The sequence below is a fragment of the Pollicipes pollicipes genome, unplaced genomic scaffold (genome assembly GCF_011947565.3).
Source record: "Pollicipes pollicipes isolate AB1234 unplaced genomic scaffold, Ppol_2.1 Scaffold_4740;HRSCAF=5597_pilon_pilon_pilon, whole genome shotgun sequence".
NCBI lineage: Eukaryota > Metazoa > Arthropoda > Thecostraca > Pollicipedomorpha > Pollicipedidae > Pollicipes > Pollicipes pollicipes.
Window position 1 is genome coordinate 10249510 of NW_023596545.1, and position 17321 is coordinate 10266830.

Sequence of the window (17321 nt, forward strand, 5' to 3'; positions counted from 1 at the left end):
TGATGCATGAATTAACATTTTAGATTTCCACCTAGCATACATTCAACACTTAACCTGAGCAATCAATCACACCAAGCATTCCTGGTGTACCAACAATATCCTTGCAAGAATATCAGTGTATGCACAGGATTAATCTCATAACCCCCCAGTTAAGTGCAACCAAATTCAGCACATACAGAGCCCATGTCTGCATGAATGATAGGGTTGCTAAGATACATTTTAAGCAAGAATATCACAAAGTTATTAAGCAAAAAAACTTTGATGATGAGGTTCAGGAATTTCTTAGCTATTCATTGCACATGGTCATGCAGTGTTCAAAATGATTGGAAAATTATGTATAATTTTGCCTGGCCTGACTTTGATGCATGCTGAACACTCAGCTCAATGTCAGCTAGCCTCAGTGCAGTGGATGGCTTTGCTGCAGACAGGCATTGAACCATGCTGTTAGGAATGTTTTAAAAGGAAATATTTAATATGTTTAATCCTTTCAATCAACCCATACATTCTTTATCAATTCAATCAGAACCATATCATTGTACAGCCTATCACATTGCAAACTGATTAGGCATTTATTACAACATTTAGAGTCCTGTGTCCTGGCAAAGTCACACAACAATGGTTATTACCAGCCATTAGTTCCTAGTTATCAGTCACTAAGCAAGTGTCATAAAAATGGAAGATGTCTTTTACAAAAGCATATGGGTGGCAAGTAATTCTTAACTACCCTTACCCATCATGATGGATTGTATGCCACAATAAGGACACCTCCCGGTACCACTCCAGAGACCAAAACTGCATCAAATCACAAAAAGTATGAAAGCCGCCTCCAAAAGGCTTATCACAACACTGGCTATGTAAACCAAAATTAAACCAAAATAAAGGTATCAGCTGTTAAACCACATTTATGATCCGCATCAATCAAACACATTAGGAGTGGTACTTACCATGTGCATCCCATCGCAAGGACTACGGGTAAACCCGCTCGTCCTGCATAACACGCGGCAAGTCCCCAGTATTCTGTAAGCCATCGCGCAGGGCCCCGTTGACAGGTTGAAAGCTACCGAGGCGATACTGTCTGTCTTTGGATTGGTTGCACACACTTCCTTTACATGGCACGAGACTAAAGAGCAGAAGCGATTGGGTTTTCTCTGCAAGCGCCCCACGCGTTACTCCCGTCCACTTCCCAACAACAGCACGCGACCCACCCGCTGTTGTATAATGCAATGGTGTAATGGTAGGACCGACCAATCCTGACGAAATTTCGGCTCGCCCAAAGAACTGTCCTTCGTTCAGAACAAGATGTTTTTATGCTGATATTCATTAAACAACAAATCATGATACACATTGTCCACAAATGGCAAATCAAAACTAGGATATACATTTGCAGAAACTCTTCAACCTTTAATCGAACACCTTTTGCTTTCATATGGTAGCTTACACCTGCGGCTTCTTTTAAAAAAGCATGTGTTTAAGGAATATGAAGGGAAAAGCCATTTTGACTCGCGTTAAGTGCCTCGCTTAATCACTTCATTACCCCGCGTTATAGGGGGTCCGAACCATATTTTTCGCGTTTGGCAATATAAACAGTTCCCAATATCCACAATCAAGTTTTCATCTGTGTCTGCCAGGGTACGGTGACTCGTCCTTATACCATTACATCATTCCGTCAATTTAGTTCCCGTAGTTTCGATGTTATATAAAACCATGATGTAGCTCTACAGTGCATACGCTTCTAGTCAGACACAGGTGAATTGGTACGACCATGTGGCACACTCACGAAACTAGCAACCCTCTTTGGAAATAAAGTTAATACTACGATTAGCGCAAGCTTGGGTGGTGGGCCAATTTGACCCCCTCCCCGAATGTTTTCCAGAATGATTTCCGAACAGCGTAGCGTTGCAACGCCAAACTTCCCCTAGCTGTATGCAATGGAATAGCATATCTTTTAGCATACAAATTTTATGTCCTTTGTAAGTTTGCTGCCCCATGATAGCCCAACGTCAGATCGTGACTGTCAGAGAAGGCCGTTTCTAGAGAATCGTTCAATCTGATGCGACAACGGGTGTTAGACGAAGCCATACATTTTTGGAATGGTTTCTTCGGTAATGCACAAATTGAATTCAAAATTACACAGACATACGTTGACTCCCTATTCCGCATAGAGGTCAGACAAATGTCAAAACTAACCTGCTTTTTACTCGAGGGCTTGCTTCATGGAAACGTTTCTGGTCGTCATCTCGAAGTTATCGATAACAGGGACCGACACATACATTTTGCATGGACTTAAAAGCTTAGATAAGTTCACTGACCTAAAAGGGCCGGGGCCAAAGCTTCGTTTTTAGGAGCATACCACCTAAAGTAATCCTGACCCTTCTTGAAATGACAGAATAGCAGCAATTTCGCAGTTTTTGGTCACATTAACCTTGTAAAGATTAAACAAGGTTACTGACCTTAAATTAACACCACTGACCTTTTGCTCAGGACAGGTAATGAGGTCTCCGGTGGGTGCATGAGAAAGTTCGTTGACAATTTGGACACCAATCTAGAGTTTGACTTTGTCTGACTTTATTTGACCTTAAGATCATGGCTAAGGAAGCTAAAAAAATTATTTAAGTAAGCTCACATACAGGTGAATCTACCCTGTTAATTTAGGATTACTAGCTACCTCACTTTCTCAGGGTCTCGAGATCTCAGGGGGTTTATTGACCCCCCCCCCCCCCCCCCCCTCGAACGAAGGGCATACAACCGGCCACCCGGGCACTTGTTCAGAGCGACAATGCATAACGCCGAGTATGTATGTATAAATATATGTATATATATATATATATTTATTTATTTACATACATAAAATCTACAAATCTGACTGCGTAGATAGGAATGAAGACACAGCACATCAGCACAGCACTCACTCTTGAACGCACCCGTGCTCCCTCGAGTCATGCGTACTTTGTTTCCACGATTGGCGACATTGGCCGATCAGCTGGTCGTTCGCGTCGCCAAAATTCGCGTTGAACTGTTTGTCGCCCTGCGCGTGGAATATATTTTTGCGCTGGTACGAAAATGCACTTATTGGTTGGTACGGGGGAGGGTTCGCAAGCGTCGGAGTCCTTCGGTAGCGGACCGAAGACAGGTCGCGATGGTGATGGAATGTATGCCGGAGTTTGCGGATTGTCCGCAAACCTTGTGCGGAGTTTTTTTTTGCGCGGAGCGGAACGAGTGAGTGTTAAGTCAAGCAGAGAGCGTGAAGGAAGCATACATTAATACTCGCTAAGACTTGAGTTATCCTTATCCCCAGACCTCTTCTTTGGCATTGCATTTGGTGCATAACACGATGGTATATCCATGTGGGCACAGCATTCCAATTATACATTCTATAAAGCATTTTACGGCGCGCTCCAGCTATTGAGGCTGGCTTGATAAGCGCCTGGCTGCCTACCACCTTTTCTCAATTCCGTTTCACCCCTTCAGTAAAACGTTTGAGGTGCACCAGCGAGGAGTGTCCACTCTCAGTCACCAACGATGACCTGATGATGACATGATGACATAATGAAGACATGATGACCTGATGATGATATAACTCCCTTCGGGTAAGGGATACAACGTCGTAGGTCTGCAGCATTGAAAGTAGGTGTGGAAAATGCAAAACGTGAAAAAGATTTGCCCGAATTTTCCTGGACTTTGCCCAACATGCCCGGAATTCCCTTTTCGGGAGAAGTGCGCTGTAGCAGCAGATGATAACGAGAGGAATTTTGTGTATGTTGTTTATAACGTTTAATGTTTAAACGATGTTAAATACTTGCAATGACTCCAACGCTCATAATGATGAACATTGTCCCTGTCTCGGTATTCATATCATATATTTTATGTTATATATATATATATATATATATATATATATATATATATATATATATATATATGCATTACAAGCATGCTAATCACTTGTTGAGTGGGCCGGCGGCAGTTGGAGGGGATTTAGGGGGTCAAGAGGCGATTTAAACAAAAGAGGTCATGAGAGATGACGTATGTCGGCTGATGAGGAACTTACCTGCATGATCCCACAATGACATCGTGCGCGCATGGTTGCAGCCCTCGGCACGAGTAAAATTATTTTGAATTCAACAGCGTACCATCACAAATTGCCACGCTGGCCGGCCCGCCAGGATTGGATAACATGTTGTCGAGGGGGGGGGGGGGGTGACCAAATAAGCTGGAAGCCAGAACTTGAAAGTTTTTTTCTAATTGGCAACCCATTACCAGGACTATCGAATGCACACAGTTCCGCCCTGCGCGCGCCATTGTAAGTATTTGTCCTCTGCCGCTTATTTGGTCATCGCTCCACCGGCGGGTCAGTGGCAATACGGAATGCACCGTCGAGGGATGATTTGAATAAATGAAAAGGTCATGTCTCTCGATGAGCAATTGACATGCTGGCCTAACGTGCTTCACAATTTTGTTGTGTGCTCATGGTCATGGCCATGGCTCTCTGTGCGAGTAAACTTTTTCAAGTTGGACATTGTATCTTTGCAAAGTGTCGCTGCGGTCGACCCGCCGGCATTAAGGGACATGCTGTCGGGGGGGGGGGGGGGGGTCGACCGAACATGATGGAAAATAAAATCCATAGGTGTGTCGTTCTGCCAACTGCTAACATTATACACTCGTGACTTAAGTATAAAACTGAATGAAATCCAATAAAAAAGCTGCAAAATTCACTATGCTTTGGCAGATATGTACTCTTGTTCCGGGGACATGACCTTCGACCCGGGGCCAAAACAAAAGTTATGGCCGGGGTGCGATTTCTGCGGGACCGAACTGCGTTGGGCACAGTAGATAACTGCGTACGCGCGAAAAACGACCGCAGTGGAATAGTGCTTGCAAAAGACTTTCAAGATTAGTTTGTACCGCTCAAAGATATTACCTAGGATATATCTTACCTTAGTAACCTTGAGGATGTCCTCTGAACAGATTATGAGCTGATGTAAGCCAAACAAATGAGCTTTTTGTCCTATTCCAGTTTCACCACCAGATCCCAGTGCCAGTTAGCAGTGCTGTAAAGGGTAATCCGTTCCTATCATCATTCTAAGAGAAATTGCACAGATCAAACATACGCCAGGACTGCTTGTTAATGCTCGAATTGACCTTTAAGAGGCACTTGCTGCAGATGCGTCATCATTTACTTTTCCCGTCGGTCACCGCGTAGTGTAATGTACAGAGCCGGCAACGCGCGGCCTACGGAGACTGTAACGCAGGGCGTCGGGGCTTTGATCCTACGATTTGTTAGCGCGCCTGTTCAAAAATTGTGCTGCACATTTTTCTCAGTAATCGATTCTGGCTGTGATCTGGACATTCTCAGACGAACATAGGCTGGTCATATTAATAAATATTTGTGATCTCGTTTCGATTGCCAATCTACGATCCCGGGTCCCCAATATCTCGGGAGAACCAAGGCAAAATTCTGGCAGAGCCTCTATGTTCTTTAGGTTAAGAAACAGTCCGCTGAACATTGCTAGATTAATTAACGCCGGCGAACTGTTTCATACAGACATTTCGCGTCCGTAACCTCCAGTTCATCGACTTGAAAATACGAACAGGATGGCATCTTTCGGTAACTTCTGGCTTCCGTTCCAGTTACAAAAGGCAAAAATAAAACTAAAATGAAGGAAATCATGCCCCATCGCAATTAAGTTTACCATATCCAGTGTAATTTTTTTTTTTGGGGGGGGGGGGCGGGGAGTAGGACTTTCACAGTCATGTGGTCTTTGTCAACGCCATCCCCCCCCCCCCCCTCACCAAGGCTATGACTGTGCCCGTCCTGCAGACTGCGCCGACTACATGGACTCAAAGTGGGCGTGATCGTAGATCGGATTAGCAGTTGCTTCGAGATATGGTAGGCACTACAAGAATGCTTAAACCTTGTCAGAATGAGCCCAGCAGTATCTACACAGACCGGTGAGCACTCACGAGTCTGCCCAGATATCATTGTGTATCGGAGACCCTCCCAAGTGGCGAGGACCCCACTTCATGGCCAAGGCTATACGGGACTGCATGGGCCATCATAGGATTCCACACAGGCTGACAGTAGCAGCCCTCTCATATGTAAGCTGTAGGGCAGAGGTGGCTGTCAAATCAACGAAGCGGTTTGTCGCGGACACCGTCTCTATTGACGGCCAGTTTAACAACTTCAGACCCAGCTGATCCCTGTTCCATTATCGGCATGCTCTGAACAGGGCCACTGGTATGTCGCCAGTCGAGCTTCTGGGAAGAAAGCCACCGGACTTCCTTCCCAGCTCCGCTCTCTCATTTCCCATGACGACGCTCGCTCATAGTGAGCAATACCTGGCAGGACCTGGCTGACTGGCGGAAGAACGCACTGTGAAAACGTACCTCCAAAGGTTAGGAGCGTTTAGGCGTCCACTCCAAAGACTTACCTGCCTTTAACAATTAGAAGGCCTGTCCTCGAACAGAGCCAGTCTCACACCCTCAAGCGGGACCGGAAGGGGCTGTAGTGGTGTTGCCTCACAATCAGTACCAAACCACGATGGACAGATCCAAGAAGATCACGGTACCGTACCGAAAATTTCTGCTGGTCTTCACTCCAGTCACATCCCGGAAGATCCAGCTCATGACCAGGGGCTCGAGGCAGCGCATAACCTGCAGCGACGCCGGGAGGTTAACCCAGCCTCCTCACGCTCAACGAGCTGAGGAACGGAAATACGGGGCATGGGAATCCTCCCAGGCCGGTGCAGGTAGTCCTCCCCCCCCCCCATGACGCCCTGACCTGTTTGTGGTCGTACCCTAGTTAACCCCCACCTGTGACGTCTCCCCTGGTACAGCGGCTAGCAGTGGACCCTGGGCCTGCTTACGCCCCTGCCGTGGTGCCGGCGTCACCTCAGTCGTCCGACCAGCAGGGATAGATGTCTCAGCGGCCCGGCAGCCGCAGCTGGGTCATCTTCGCCCCGGCTGCTCCAGCACATACCCCCGAAATGTGCAAGGCCGCCTACGGCTACCGCGACGGTGCCTCACCGAGGTCAACCAGACCTGGCAGGAGCCAGACACCCCTTTACAGGTGCTCCTACGGCTACCGCGACGACTGCCTCACCGAGGTCAGACAGAGCTGGCAGGAGCCAGACACCCCCTGTACAGGTGCTCCTACGGCTACCGCGACGACTGCTTCACCGAGGTCAACCAGAGCTGGCGGGAGCCAGACACCCCTGTACAGGTGCTCCTACGGCTACCGCGACGACTGCTTCACCGAGGTCAACCAGACCTGGCAGGAGCCAGACACCCCTGTACAGGTGCTCCTACGGCTACTGCGACGACTGCTTCACCGAGGTCAACCAGAGCTGGCAGGAGCGAGACACCCCTGTACAGGTGCTCCTACGGCTACCGCGACGACTGCCTCACCGAGGTCAACCAGAGCTGGCGGGAGCCAGACACCCCTGTACTTGTACCTGTACCGTAGTTGACGTCGCTTTGTGCGCGACGTCAACTACGACTCACCGACGAATTTACGCTGCTGTTCATTGTCTGTAAAGCAGGTTCCAAAACCGTGAATCGGATCCAGATCCTTCCAATCCGTTGGGCATAGCTGACCATTCACCATATGTGTGCCTCCTAACACTGCATTCTTATTTCGAGAGTTCCCTATACTTGTAGTAGATGCTACTCTTTTACGGGCTGTGCGTTTAGAAAATATTACCCGGCTAAGAACCAGTGCCATTGGTGAAATATAATAAATAAATACACCCAAGTCGCTGAATCGAGCAGAAAGCCAACGGATTTATTATCAAGTACATTTCGTGGACTGGATTCTCTAGACGCCTTGCATGAAAATTGTTGAGATTCGTTGAGAACAGAACTTCTAGTGACGCGCTATATTTCGCAACAACACTCACGATATTAGACTGAACGGAGACATAACTAACAAGATGGAGCCGTCACCTGGGCGATAATATAACAATATACCATGAGGAAGCACGGCTTCGTCTATGACCAAACATTTGGTTGAGCAATAACGGTATACATCGGGGATCATGCACCAACCCAAAGCGGTATATATTTAAGGCACATCGGGATGTGTGGTGCAGGCTCTCATGCCAACGGCGGGAAAACACCATTATGCTATGATGTCCGAATGGATATATGCACATTGAGCGCTCTTGACACCGCATCCCAAACTCCCAGATAAACAGCACATCCAAAAACGGCATGGCGATTGGCTATCGCACTCCGCAGCAATGTATCCTGAAGCCCAGGGAGTCACTGCTCCCCTCCGTATCCAGTTCGTGTCGATCCTTCCGAGGACTGGACGGCTGCCGCCTCTGCGTGGCAGTGCACGGACAGGAGAGGGCAGGTCAGGTCGGGGTCTGCGGCCGGCGAGACGTGCATGTGACGGTCGCCGAGGTCACGCGCCTGACAGATCATTGGTCAGCTGTCACTGTCATCGCGGTTCACCAGGTCCACCAGGTTTCGCTCAGCCTGGACCCTCTCCAACACCTGGAACGGTGCGCAGCGCTCAGCAAGCGCTGCATGTCCCCACGACTGGAGAATCGTTTCCCACACGTTCACCTTGACAAGCTTGACATGTTTTTCAGCATGTCCTTTGACAAACCTCGTAACGACAAAAGCGGTTCCTGTTAGAGGGAGGATGGGGTCATATATGCGAACATCTGTATGTAATATCAACCAACCCATAGCCCCAGGAGCCTATTCGAAACCCAAGTAGCCTCATTACAAACGTGCCCCTTCTACCAGCCGCACTTCACGCACAGACAGCACGTTGGCTCTGTGGTGCTTCACGACACCGAGCAAAGCCTGCGCCGACCTGGGGCGTGGCGATGCAGATCCTGTTCTCCCACCGCAGGAGCCAGCCGCGCCGCCCGGCTCTCCAACTCCTCCACGTCGTGCTCCAGGCGGCGAGCCTTCAGCGAGCCCGCCACAGCCGGCTGGCTGAGCACGCCGAGCCCCCGCTGGAGCGCAGTCTGCCGACAGGCCACCAGCTGGCGCAGTGAGCTAATTGCCGAAGCCGGTTACACCTGCTGGGTGATGACGGTACAACTCTGTTCGACTAAAAGGATTCAAAGAGCGCAGCATTATCTTGATCGTTACACCTGCTGCTTGATTCCAAGCCTGTCCGTGCACGCCGTCGATGCAAACATGCAGCAAGACAGGTGGGAAGCTGAGACAATGGCCAAGCTAAAGAAATGACCAATGGCCAAGCAAAACGGACGCCCAGTTCCCCTCATACTGATGTATATCTCCCTAAACTACGCTCATCTACCTCAGACTGATGTGCATCTCCCTCAGAGTGACGCTTATCTCCCCCAGACCGACACCGCATCTCCCTCAGACTGACGTCCCATCCGCTCCCCGCATGCCACCATGTCCCGGCTGACCGGCGCCTCCGCGTCGTCCGCGATGTTGTACAGCGCGTCCATGATGGTGTGCGGGGTGAGCGCGGTGGCCGCCTGCACCGAATTCCTCCTCCGCACCGAAGACTCTGCCGGCGGCCAGTTTAGCACACAGCGGACGGCGCAAGTCGTGCACGAATCAACCGTGACAATCGGACATCGCCAGTGCATGGCATGCACGTACAGATGTAGCCACGTGGCGGCACAATGCTGCAGGCACTCCGCATATCAGGGATGTGCTGTAGTGGAGCCCTGAGGTGAGGGGCGAACTCCACCATCGCCGGTGTAATGAAGCGAACATCGAGTTCTTCTCGGTGTCTGTTCATTCCCTGCCGAGCAAACGAGCAAGGACGACGGAAAGGGCGGGGCCACCCCGCGGGGCTGCAGTCAGCTGCGCCCCAGCGACGCGAGGCCGCGCATGGCGCTGGGCTGGTGGTCCCGGACGCTGACCTGGCGGCAGGTTGATGACGCTGGTGCTGCTTCGCCTGAGGAGGGTGGACTCTGGCCTCTTGAAGCCACTGAGCTCCATGGTACTCTTCAGTCGGCTGTTTCTAAAAGGACCGGTACATGGTTTCGCCTCAGACACAGTGTAACACACAGAATATACGCAACAATTCCCAGGGGCTGACATAAGTTTGCGATCGAAAACTTGAAAAAGGATGAATCGTCTCAGACACGGTCGGCACGTCTCCTGGAACAGCAAGGCACGGTTATTGAGTATACTAGGCCAGCACAGACGCGGTTGAGAAGATCCACCAATAGGGGTGTAAACTGTTCTGCTTAGAAGCAAGGGGCAGCTGAGAAGACTTTCTTCATGATGTTAAGCCAGCCAGTGCACTGGTTCCGTTGCCAATACTTCATGTTGTGATTAATATTATGCATTACCCTGTGTCTTTAAGCCGCATCTTTCCGTGCCCGCCAAAGAGCATCACATTATATTCTAGAAACTGCGAGCCTCCCGACCCCTCACCACCCATGTTTTGAACAGCCAGGCACAACTAGTCAACGGCCATCCAAAGACCACCTAGTGTACCCCACCTCCCAGTGAGCAGGAGGGTTCCCCGGGGCCAGCCGCGGCCGAACGTCGGTCGGCTTACCTGCGAGACGTGGGCACAATGGACTGCCGGTGGGCGCTGAAGGCGGCCTGCGCGCCGCAGTAGCCACGCAGCCGGTTGATGGCGTCGAAGTGATTCAAGATGGCCGTTCTCAGAACAGGGCTGTTCTCAGCGTCTTGCTGCGGTGGCCACAGGCTGAGCGTCAGAACGTTGCGATTTGGAATGGTTCCAGAAGGTTGAAATAAGCTATATGTAGCATTCTGCAGCGGGATTAAATCAAATTGGCGTCGGGCCTTCAGTTGCAAATTACTGATTACACACCGATGGAAATGAAACAGTTTTATCCACGCGTCAAATCGTTGAAAACCTCACCAACACCACGGCCTCGGCCAGACAGGTGAATCCATCCTTGCCGTGGTGCATGTATTCCTTTGTGGCCAATTTGTACAGGTGGCCGGGCTGGACGAACACGTCCCCGACCTTGACGTACCTGGAAAAGGTCTGATGTCAAGAGCTATGCCACCAACGCAGACTGCGGGTGTCTGCTTATATTATTTTGTGAGAGCCCTGCCCCCCTCCCTCAATGTTGAGTTGGGGGGGCCCCCTATGTTGCCCTATGCCCTGTGTTGGCTTGTTTCCTAATATTTTTGACTGGCATATTTAAAAAGCGTAGGAAAAAAGTTGGCCATCACTCAAAGACTATTTTCTTTGCTCATTCCTTGTACTGGCGTCGACAGGGTGGGTGCACCAAACATGCAACATAAACCTGGCCCCGAAACCTCAAAATTATTCTCTCAAATGAACAGTAACGTAGCCGTTGCATGACAAATCATTTTGCCTTTGGAGTTACTTTTTCTGTTTTTTTTTCATCAAACGTAACACCAGACGCTTAACTCCCCTGCCCCCCAACCATGATATTAACGCCACTATTCACCGATCTCGTACCAGTGATATTAACGTCACTTTTCACCGGTCAACATTTTGCCGGGCCCGATTTTAACTTGATTCTGTGCTGACCAGAATTTATTGCCAGGACTCCGAACCTCCTTCTGGAACGCAAATCTACCACTCTACGGTTAGTCGCATCACGTATGCGGTCAGTATAATTTCAGCGCTCTAACGAAGTTGGGATTCTGCCACGGTGATTGGTGTCCCTGCGTGGAATTATGCTTTCTTTTTGCGAACATTTTAGGCACTGAAGTCAACAGGTTTGAAGAAATGCGATGCCTGTGAGCTACCCTTTCACGAACTATGTTTGTCAAGAGCTTTCAATCGCCTGTGACCTAGAAAGGGTCACACGCAGTAACCCTCGTCCTGACTCGCCGTTTTTCATAACGCCGACCGATAGGGGGGGGGGGGGGGGGTCGATGCAACCGACTGGCGTTTCCACACTGAGAAATATGGAGCTTAGTGGAAAAGTATCCGTGAGTGGGTCTCAACACTATCCTGCAATTGATGGTGCTTATTACTGCTTTTAGGTCAATAACTGACCGTATTATGATAGGATAAACGTCAAATTTTCCTGAAAATCGCACTTTTCAGCTTTGCAATTGTTATACATACGAGACAATGACTCGTGGCGACACAAAATCTTAAGAAGCGTGTTTTTTGTTGGATTTCGAAGACATTGGTTGTATCCCTATGTCTTCGGAGCATACTTTTATGATATATGGCTCTGTTAATGTAAAGATATCGGGCTCGCCGCACGCGTCCCGCGGCGCCGTCGGCTGCCGCCCGCCGCCCACCCCGGCCGTGGATCGCCGGAGAGCGTTCCTTAAAGACGCCACTGCTCCGGATCTAGAAAAGCGACGAAAACATTTGTGGTGTCAAAACACTTGCAATGAAAGCCCCATACTGGCAATGTGGGCGCAATTGCACAACATGACGGAAAGGTATCCTCAAAAACCTTGGGGGGGGGGGGGGCTTGCATCAAGCTTCCCCTTTCAAAGCGAGCATGGATAAATGAATCGACGTCATTCATCGAAACGGCGGTAATGCTTTGAAATTCATTGCGCATTATGGGACGATGCAAGGGTAGTAACTGAGTTTCATCTGGAATCATGTGGTCGGATATTTTTTAGCCGTGTTCTTTTACCATGTTAAAGAATTCGACAATTTGTGAATGAATTAAACTTGTAGGCTTGAAAAGAGAAGTGCTTCTCCTTGTGCAGCTGATATTGATACCATTCAATCTTATGAAATACAACGCATTTCAAAGTTGTTATGCATCAAGTCAATGCTATTTTAAGACCGGTCATTTATCACTTTGTTATGTAGAACTAACCCACATGAAATTACAATAGCTTACATAATACAGCATACATAAATTCTATGAACGCTTCCGCGACCCTCAGGGGCGCAACAACGATTTACGACCACGAATGCCTGTGGCGGTCCGATTAATAGCACATGCACCTTTATACCACTTGTACAACAAGCGCACCGCCACCGTTATCTACACCGCATTGTTGCGTAACTTATTGAAACAGTTTGCTTTTAGTCTCAATTTCATACAACTCTTGGTCAACGTAAATTGTTCACTCCGAGTTGTTAGATATAATTGATTATGAATATGTTGTCGATCCCAACTGTTGATGCCATTACACAGTCGAAATGAAAAAGGGGGTACGACACTAAGCTCTGACCGAACTTTTGCACGCCGCTGGAGTGTCGTGCAAAGGCTATAACATCAATAAAGCAGCGCTGTTTTACACGGGGTTATTGTGACCTATATTTAAGAAAATAAAATAAAATTGGAGTAGGTTGTGCACTTGGGCCTAATGGCTTGGCCTCCAAACATCGTAACTGGATCCGTTAATATAACCGTATATTTACCCCCTAGACACAAAACAAATATGCCTGTTGTATACATCACAGCTCTAACCCACACCAGAACATCCCTACCCTCGTAATTAGTAGTGGTGTTTGCTCCCCCCCCCCCCCCCCCCCGATAAAAATCGTAGCTGCTGAGCGAATAAGCGCTGCGAAAACTTTAGACACTGAGGGCAATAAGAAGCGCAAAGAACGCAAAGCACTTGGGCAAGACTGTCCCGCAAGGGTGCCGAAAACATGAAAGCTCTGTTGTGCATAGCATGTGTATTCATGCCATTACCAAAAATGTCGCGGGATTAGCCATGAAAAAATGTAAAAGCAGACCACCGCTAGCTGCCCTGTATCGCTACAAACGCCCAGTCATATATTCTATTTCAAGGTGGACAAAAATAACGACTTGCTGTTTCTCGTTTTGGACAACATTTTGGCAGATATTTATTTGACCAGTCCGCCCTCTTAACTCCTGACGTAGTTCAAAATGTTAAGAACACGAAGAAGCCAGTCCACAGCATCACCTACACATAAGTAATATTACTCAAACATTTCGAGCTTTAGAAAGGCGCGCTCGAATAAATCCGCCGGATTACTCGAGCGGCGGCATCAAGCCGAGTGGTGAGCTGTCGCCACCGGTCAGACATCTCACCTGGCGTCGACCCTCTGACCGGGCTCCTTGTCCGGGCCGAAGCCGAACGGTAAGCCGTCGGTACTGGTCACACATCTCACCTGGCGTCGACCCTCTGGCCGGGCTCCTTGTCCGGGTCGCAGCCGAACGGCAAGCTGTCGGCACTGGTCAGACATCTCACCTGGCGTCGACCCTCTGACCGGGCTCCTTGTCCGGGTCAAAGACGAACGACAGGCCGGCCACCTGCGGGAACCGGCCGACCAGGCGCGGGTACATCGAGACGGCGTTCTCCAGCGCCTGATGCAGAGTGGCGCCTGCCGGTACCCGCCGCCCGGGTCAGTGTCTGCGCTCGCGAGCGGACCCGGACGCCACATGGTGAGGCTGCGTGTGGCCTTGTGTGACGTTTGAGCGAAACAAACTCACGACAGAAAGACAGCGCAAGACAGACGTTCACACGAGCCGAGTTCACCACTATCACAGTCACTGCATCAACAAAAGCCAAGATTATGCAAGCGTTGTGGGAGAGCCTGCTGAGGAGCTCCCATGGGTGTCTTGGACTGCCATGCATGGGCGCCGACATCCCCAGCCAGATCGTAGATGCCGTCGGGTACGGACACAGGCTCCGACTGGGGCCCGCCTGCACGCGTCGCGGCGGCCGCAGTACTGCGTGGATCGACTTACGCGGGCACGTGCTGCCGAGGAATCAGCCAGGTTTGGACGCAGCCGTGCTTGAGCAGCGTGGGAAACGAGGAGTCTTACGGCGGTGTCAGCGCGTTACATGTTCGGCTCATAGAAAATCCCTCAAGCGCCACACGGCGACAAAAAGATAAGCATATTGACAAAACAAGTAGGCGCAGCCCAAAAAGCAGTTTTACCGGGATCACCCAACAGCTAGATGCTACTTAGAGGATTGGACTATTCTTACAGGCAACATTACCCTCAAACTAGTAGTTAAGACGTTTGTGTGAATTATTTCGTCTTGGTATACGCCAAAAATACTTTACAAAACGGCCACCGCAATATTTTTACACAACGAAACCGGTAAGGAGCGTGTTAGACTCCTGCATGCGTGGTGTGAATGTAGCGCCAAAAAGCAGACGTCAGAGTGACGTCACGGGCAGTGGCGTGGCCAGTTTTTCCAAGACGTGGGCAAAGGGGTCACAGGAGGCCTTTCAGTGAAGGGTGGCTCTTTGCCGCTATCGGGGCCGTGCTGCTTTGGATCCAAAGACCTTGTTAGGTTCAGGATTCTATTTTGCTGTCTTGGGGCCTTTTTGTATGCTTTCGAAGCGTCACAGGTGTCTAAAACTGTCAAGAAGTACCGCGGTTTGGGGCCATCGGGCCGATCCTCGACACCTGCAGAGCGGAGGCAAGGCTCCACAAACCCCCACTCCTCGAATACGCCACTGATTTTGAATAGCATCAGTCTACAGATTCAGCTCACGATTACAGCCAGAGCACGCAATCAGGAGCAACTGCAACATAAAAATGGGTACCTTAATCTGATATCTATCAACTGCGAGCCTTACGAGGTCACCAACGCATCGACGTACAGCTGGTATGGGTGCAAGCAGCTTCCTGCTAAACTACAGATGTTTGAACGACTGCACCGGATGCCGAGGACTCGCTAGAATCCGCCACGGACAAACATTGAACAAAAGAGAAGCTAATTTTTGCCAGTTCTATGAAAACGTCACGCCAAACACCTTGTTGGTGTAATTTTGCAGAGTTCTGTAGCTTCCACAGTACATTTAAGGGAACAAACAACAAATCTTGTAAAATCATTTTCCTCCCGGCTTGTGGCATAACTTATCCGGGCTACAGAGTCTGGCAGCACCAATTCGCGATGCAAACGGGTCCCACGGCGCCCCGACCTCCGCAGGAACGTGCGCAGGATTTTGAAATGTGGCTTGAGTGGGAGTTTCTCTCAGATTTTCAGATTTTCTCAGATTTTCCACATACACAAAATATGTCTGCCTTGATTTTTTAGCATCAACATTTACTCACATCGATAGCACTGCATGTACAAATTTGATGAGGGAGGGGTGCCGCCCGTACCCCTTTTACAAGCCGGCGGCTGCCCATCCCATCTGACTGTCCTGCTCAGCGCAAGTCGCCCGGCCGGCGCGTCGTCAGTCGATCGACTCACCATTGACCTGAAGCAGCACCAGCCCGTCCATGAAGGGCGCGATGGTCACCAGGTCACGCATGGTGAAGTCGCCGGCCGGATGGACGCGGTCACTGCGCAGGGTGCCCGAGTTGAGGATCACGCAGTCGGCGTTCATGGCGGCTGCAGCACAGAGGAGAGATTCTGGAGGCGGGGCGGCCACGCGGAGCGAACGGAGGCGGCCCCATCGGCCGATGCGCCGTACCACCGCAGGTCAAATATCACGATGTTCCGGAGGGTATCTAGATGCTAACTCACAAATGTTGCTGAGTGTTACTCAGAAAAATGGAAATGAGATGAAAAAGTAGGAAACGTTTGAGTGATAATAATGCAGGCATGTGAGAAATCAAAACATTCATTTTTACGTAATCGTACATACAAAGCTAAGATAACTGCGTCGTATGTTCAGCAACGTGCGCTACTCGAAGGTCACGTCAATGTCAAAAATAAGTTATCGTTCACATGGTTCCGGGAGGACATTGCTCTAACGAAGGCATGCACCGTATGGTGATCCTTCAGAGCGCTTTACGTCATTCCGCTGCACGGCGCCATCACTAGGAAAGTTATTCATCGACACAGTACACATTCGTGCTTGCCCTTCTGTCCGAACAGGACAATAACGAATACCATTACATAACACGTTGACGCACACTGGAAAAAGAGCGCGAATGCTCTCAGCACCTTACCCAAAATTACATCGGAGCAGAAGTTGCCTAAGTTTGTTTCCTCCGTTCGTACTTTGCAGGAGCGCCCCTCCAGTGCCACCTCGAAGTGACCAATGACGTCATCCAGACGGGTTTCTGACATGTCTGTCAACAGTACCACCAATCTCGCCAAATCCCGATCGCACTGGTCGCTAGAAATCCTGTCACCGCATTTTGAATAAGACACTGCCAACAGCATTACGATATTCCTTTGATTGGGTGGTTGATTACACAAATCATGTTCATTGTTAACAGGAAAATTGCGGATTTTGAAATTGCAGTCTCTCACTTTTTCCTCTCTTTTCTCTGCTCCCCCTCCCTTTACCAATCCGCTCTCTCTCTCTCCTCTCTCTCTCTCTCGCTCTCCTCGCTCTCTCTCTCTCATCTCCTCTCTCTCTCTTCTCTCTCTCTATCTATTCTCTCTCTCTCTCTCTCTATCTTTCTCTCTCTCTCTCTCTCTCTCCTCTCTCTTCTCTCTCTCTCTCTCTCTCTCTCTCTTTCTCTCCTCTCCTCTCTCCTCTCTCTCTCTCTCTC

The 17321-nt window shown here is 49.5% G+C and overlaps 1 protein-coding gene across 1 annotated transcript; it reads right to left on the bottom strand.

Moving 5' to 3' along the window:
• Positions 1–7859: 7859 nt before the first annotated feature.
• On the bottom strand, positions 7860–16890 carry LOC119099105 (uncharacterized). The gene is made up of 9 exons (XM_037222183.1): positions 16770–16890; positions 16066–16206; positions 14101–14233; positions 10838–10955; positions 10508–10644; positions 9861–9961; positions 9396–9499; positions 8825–8981; positions 7860–8496 (listed from the first exon to the last, which is right to left on the bottom strand). Exons 1-9 carry the CDS (start codon positions 16888–16890, stop codon positions 8474–8476), a joined length of 1035 nt encoding a protein of 344 aa, XP_037078078.1. The 3' UTR covers positions 7860–8473.
• Between the last annotated feature and the right edge of the window lie 431 nt (positions 16891–17321).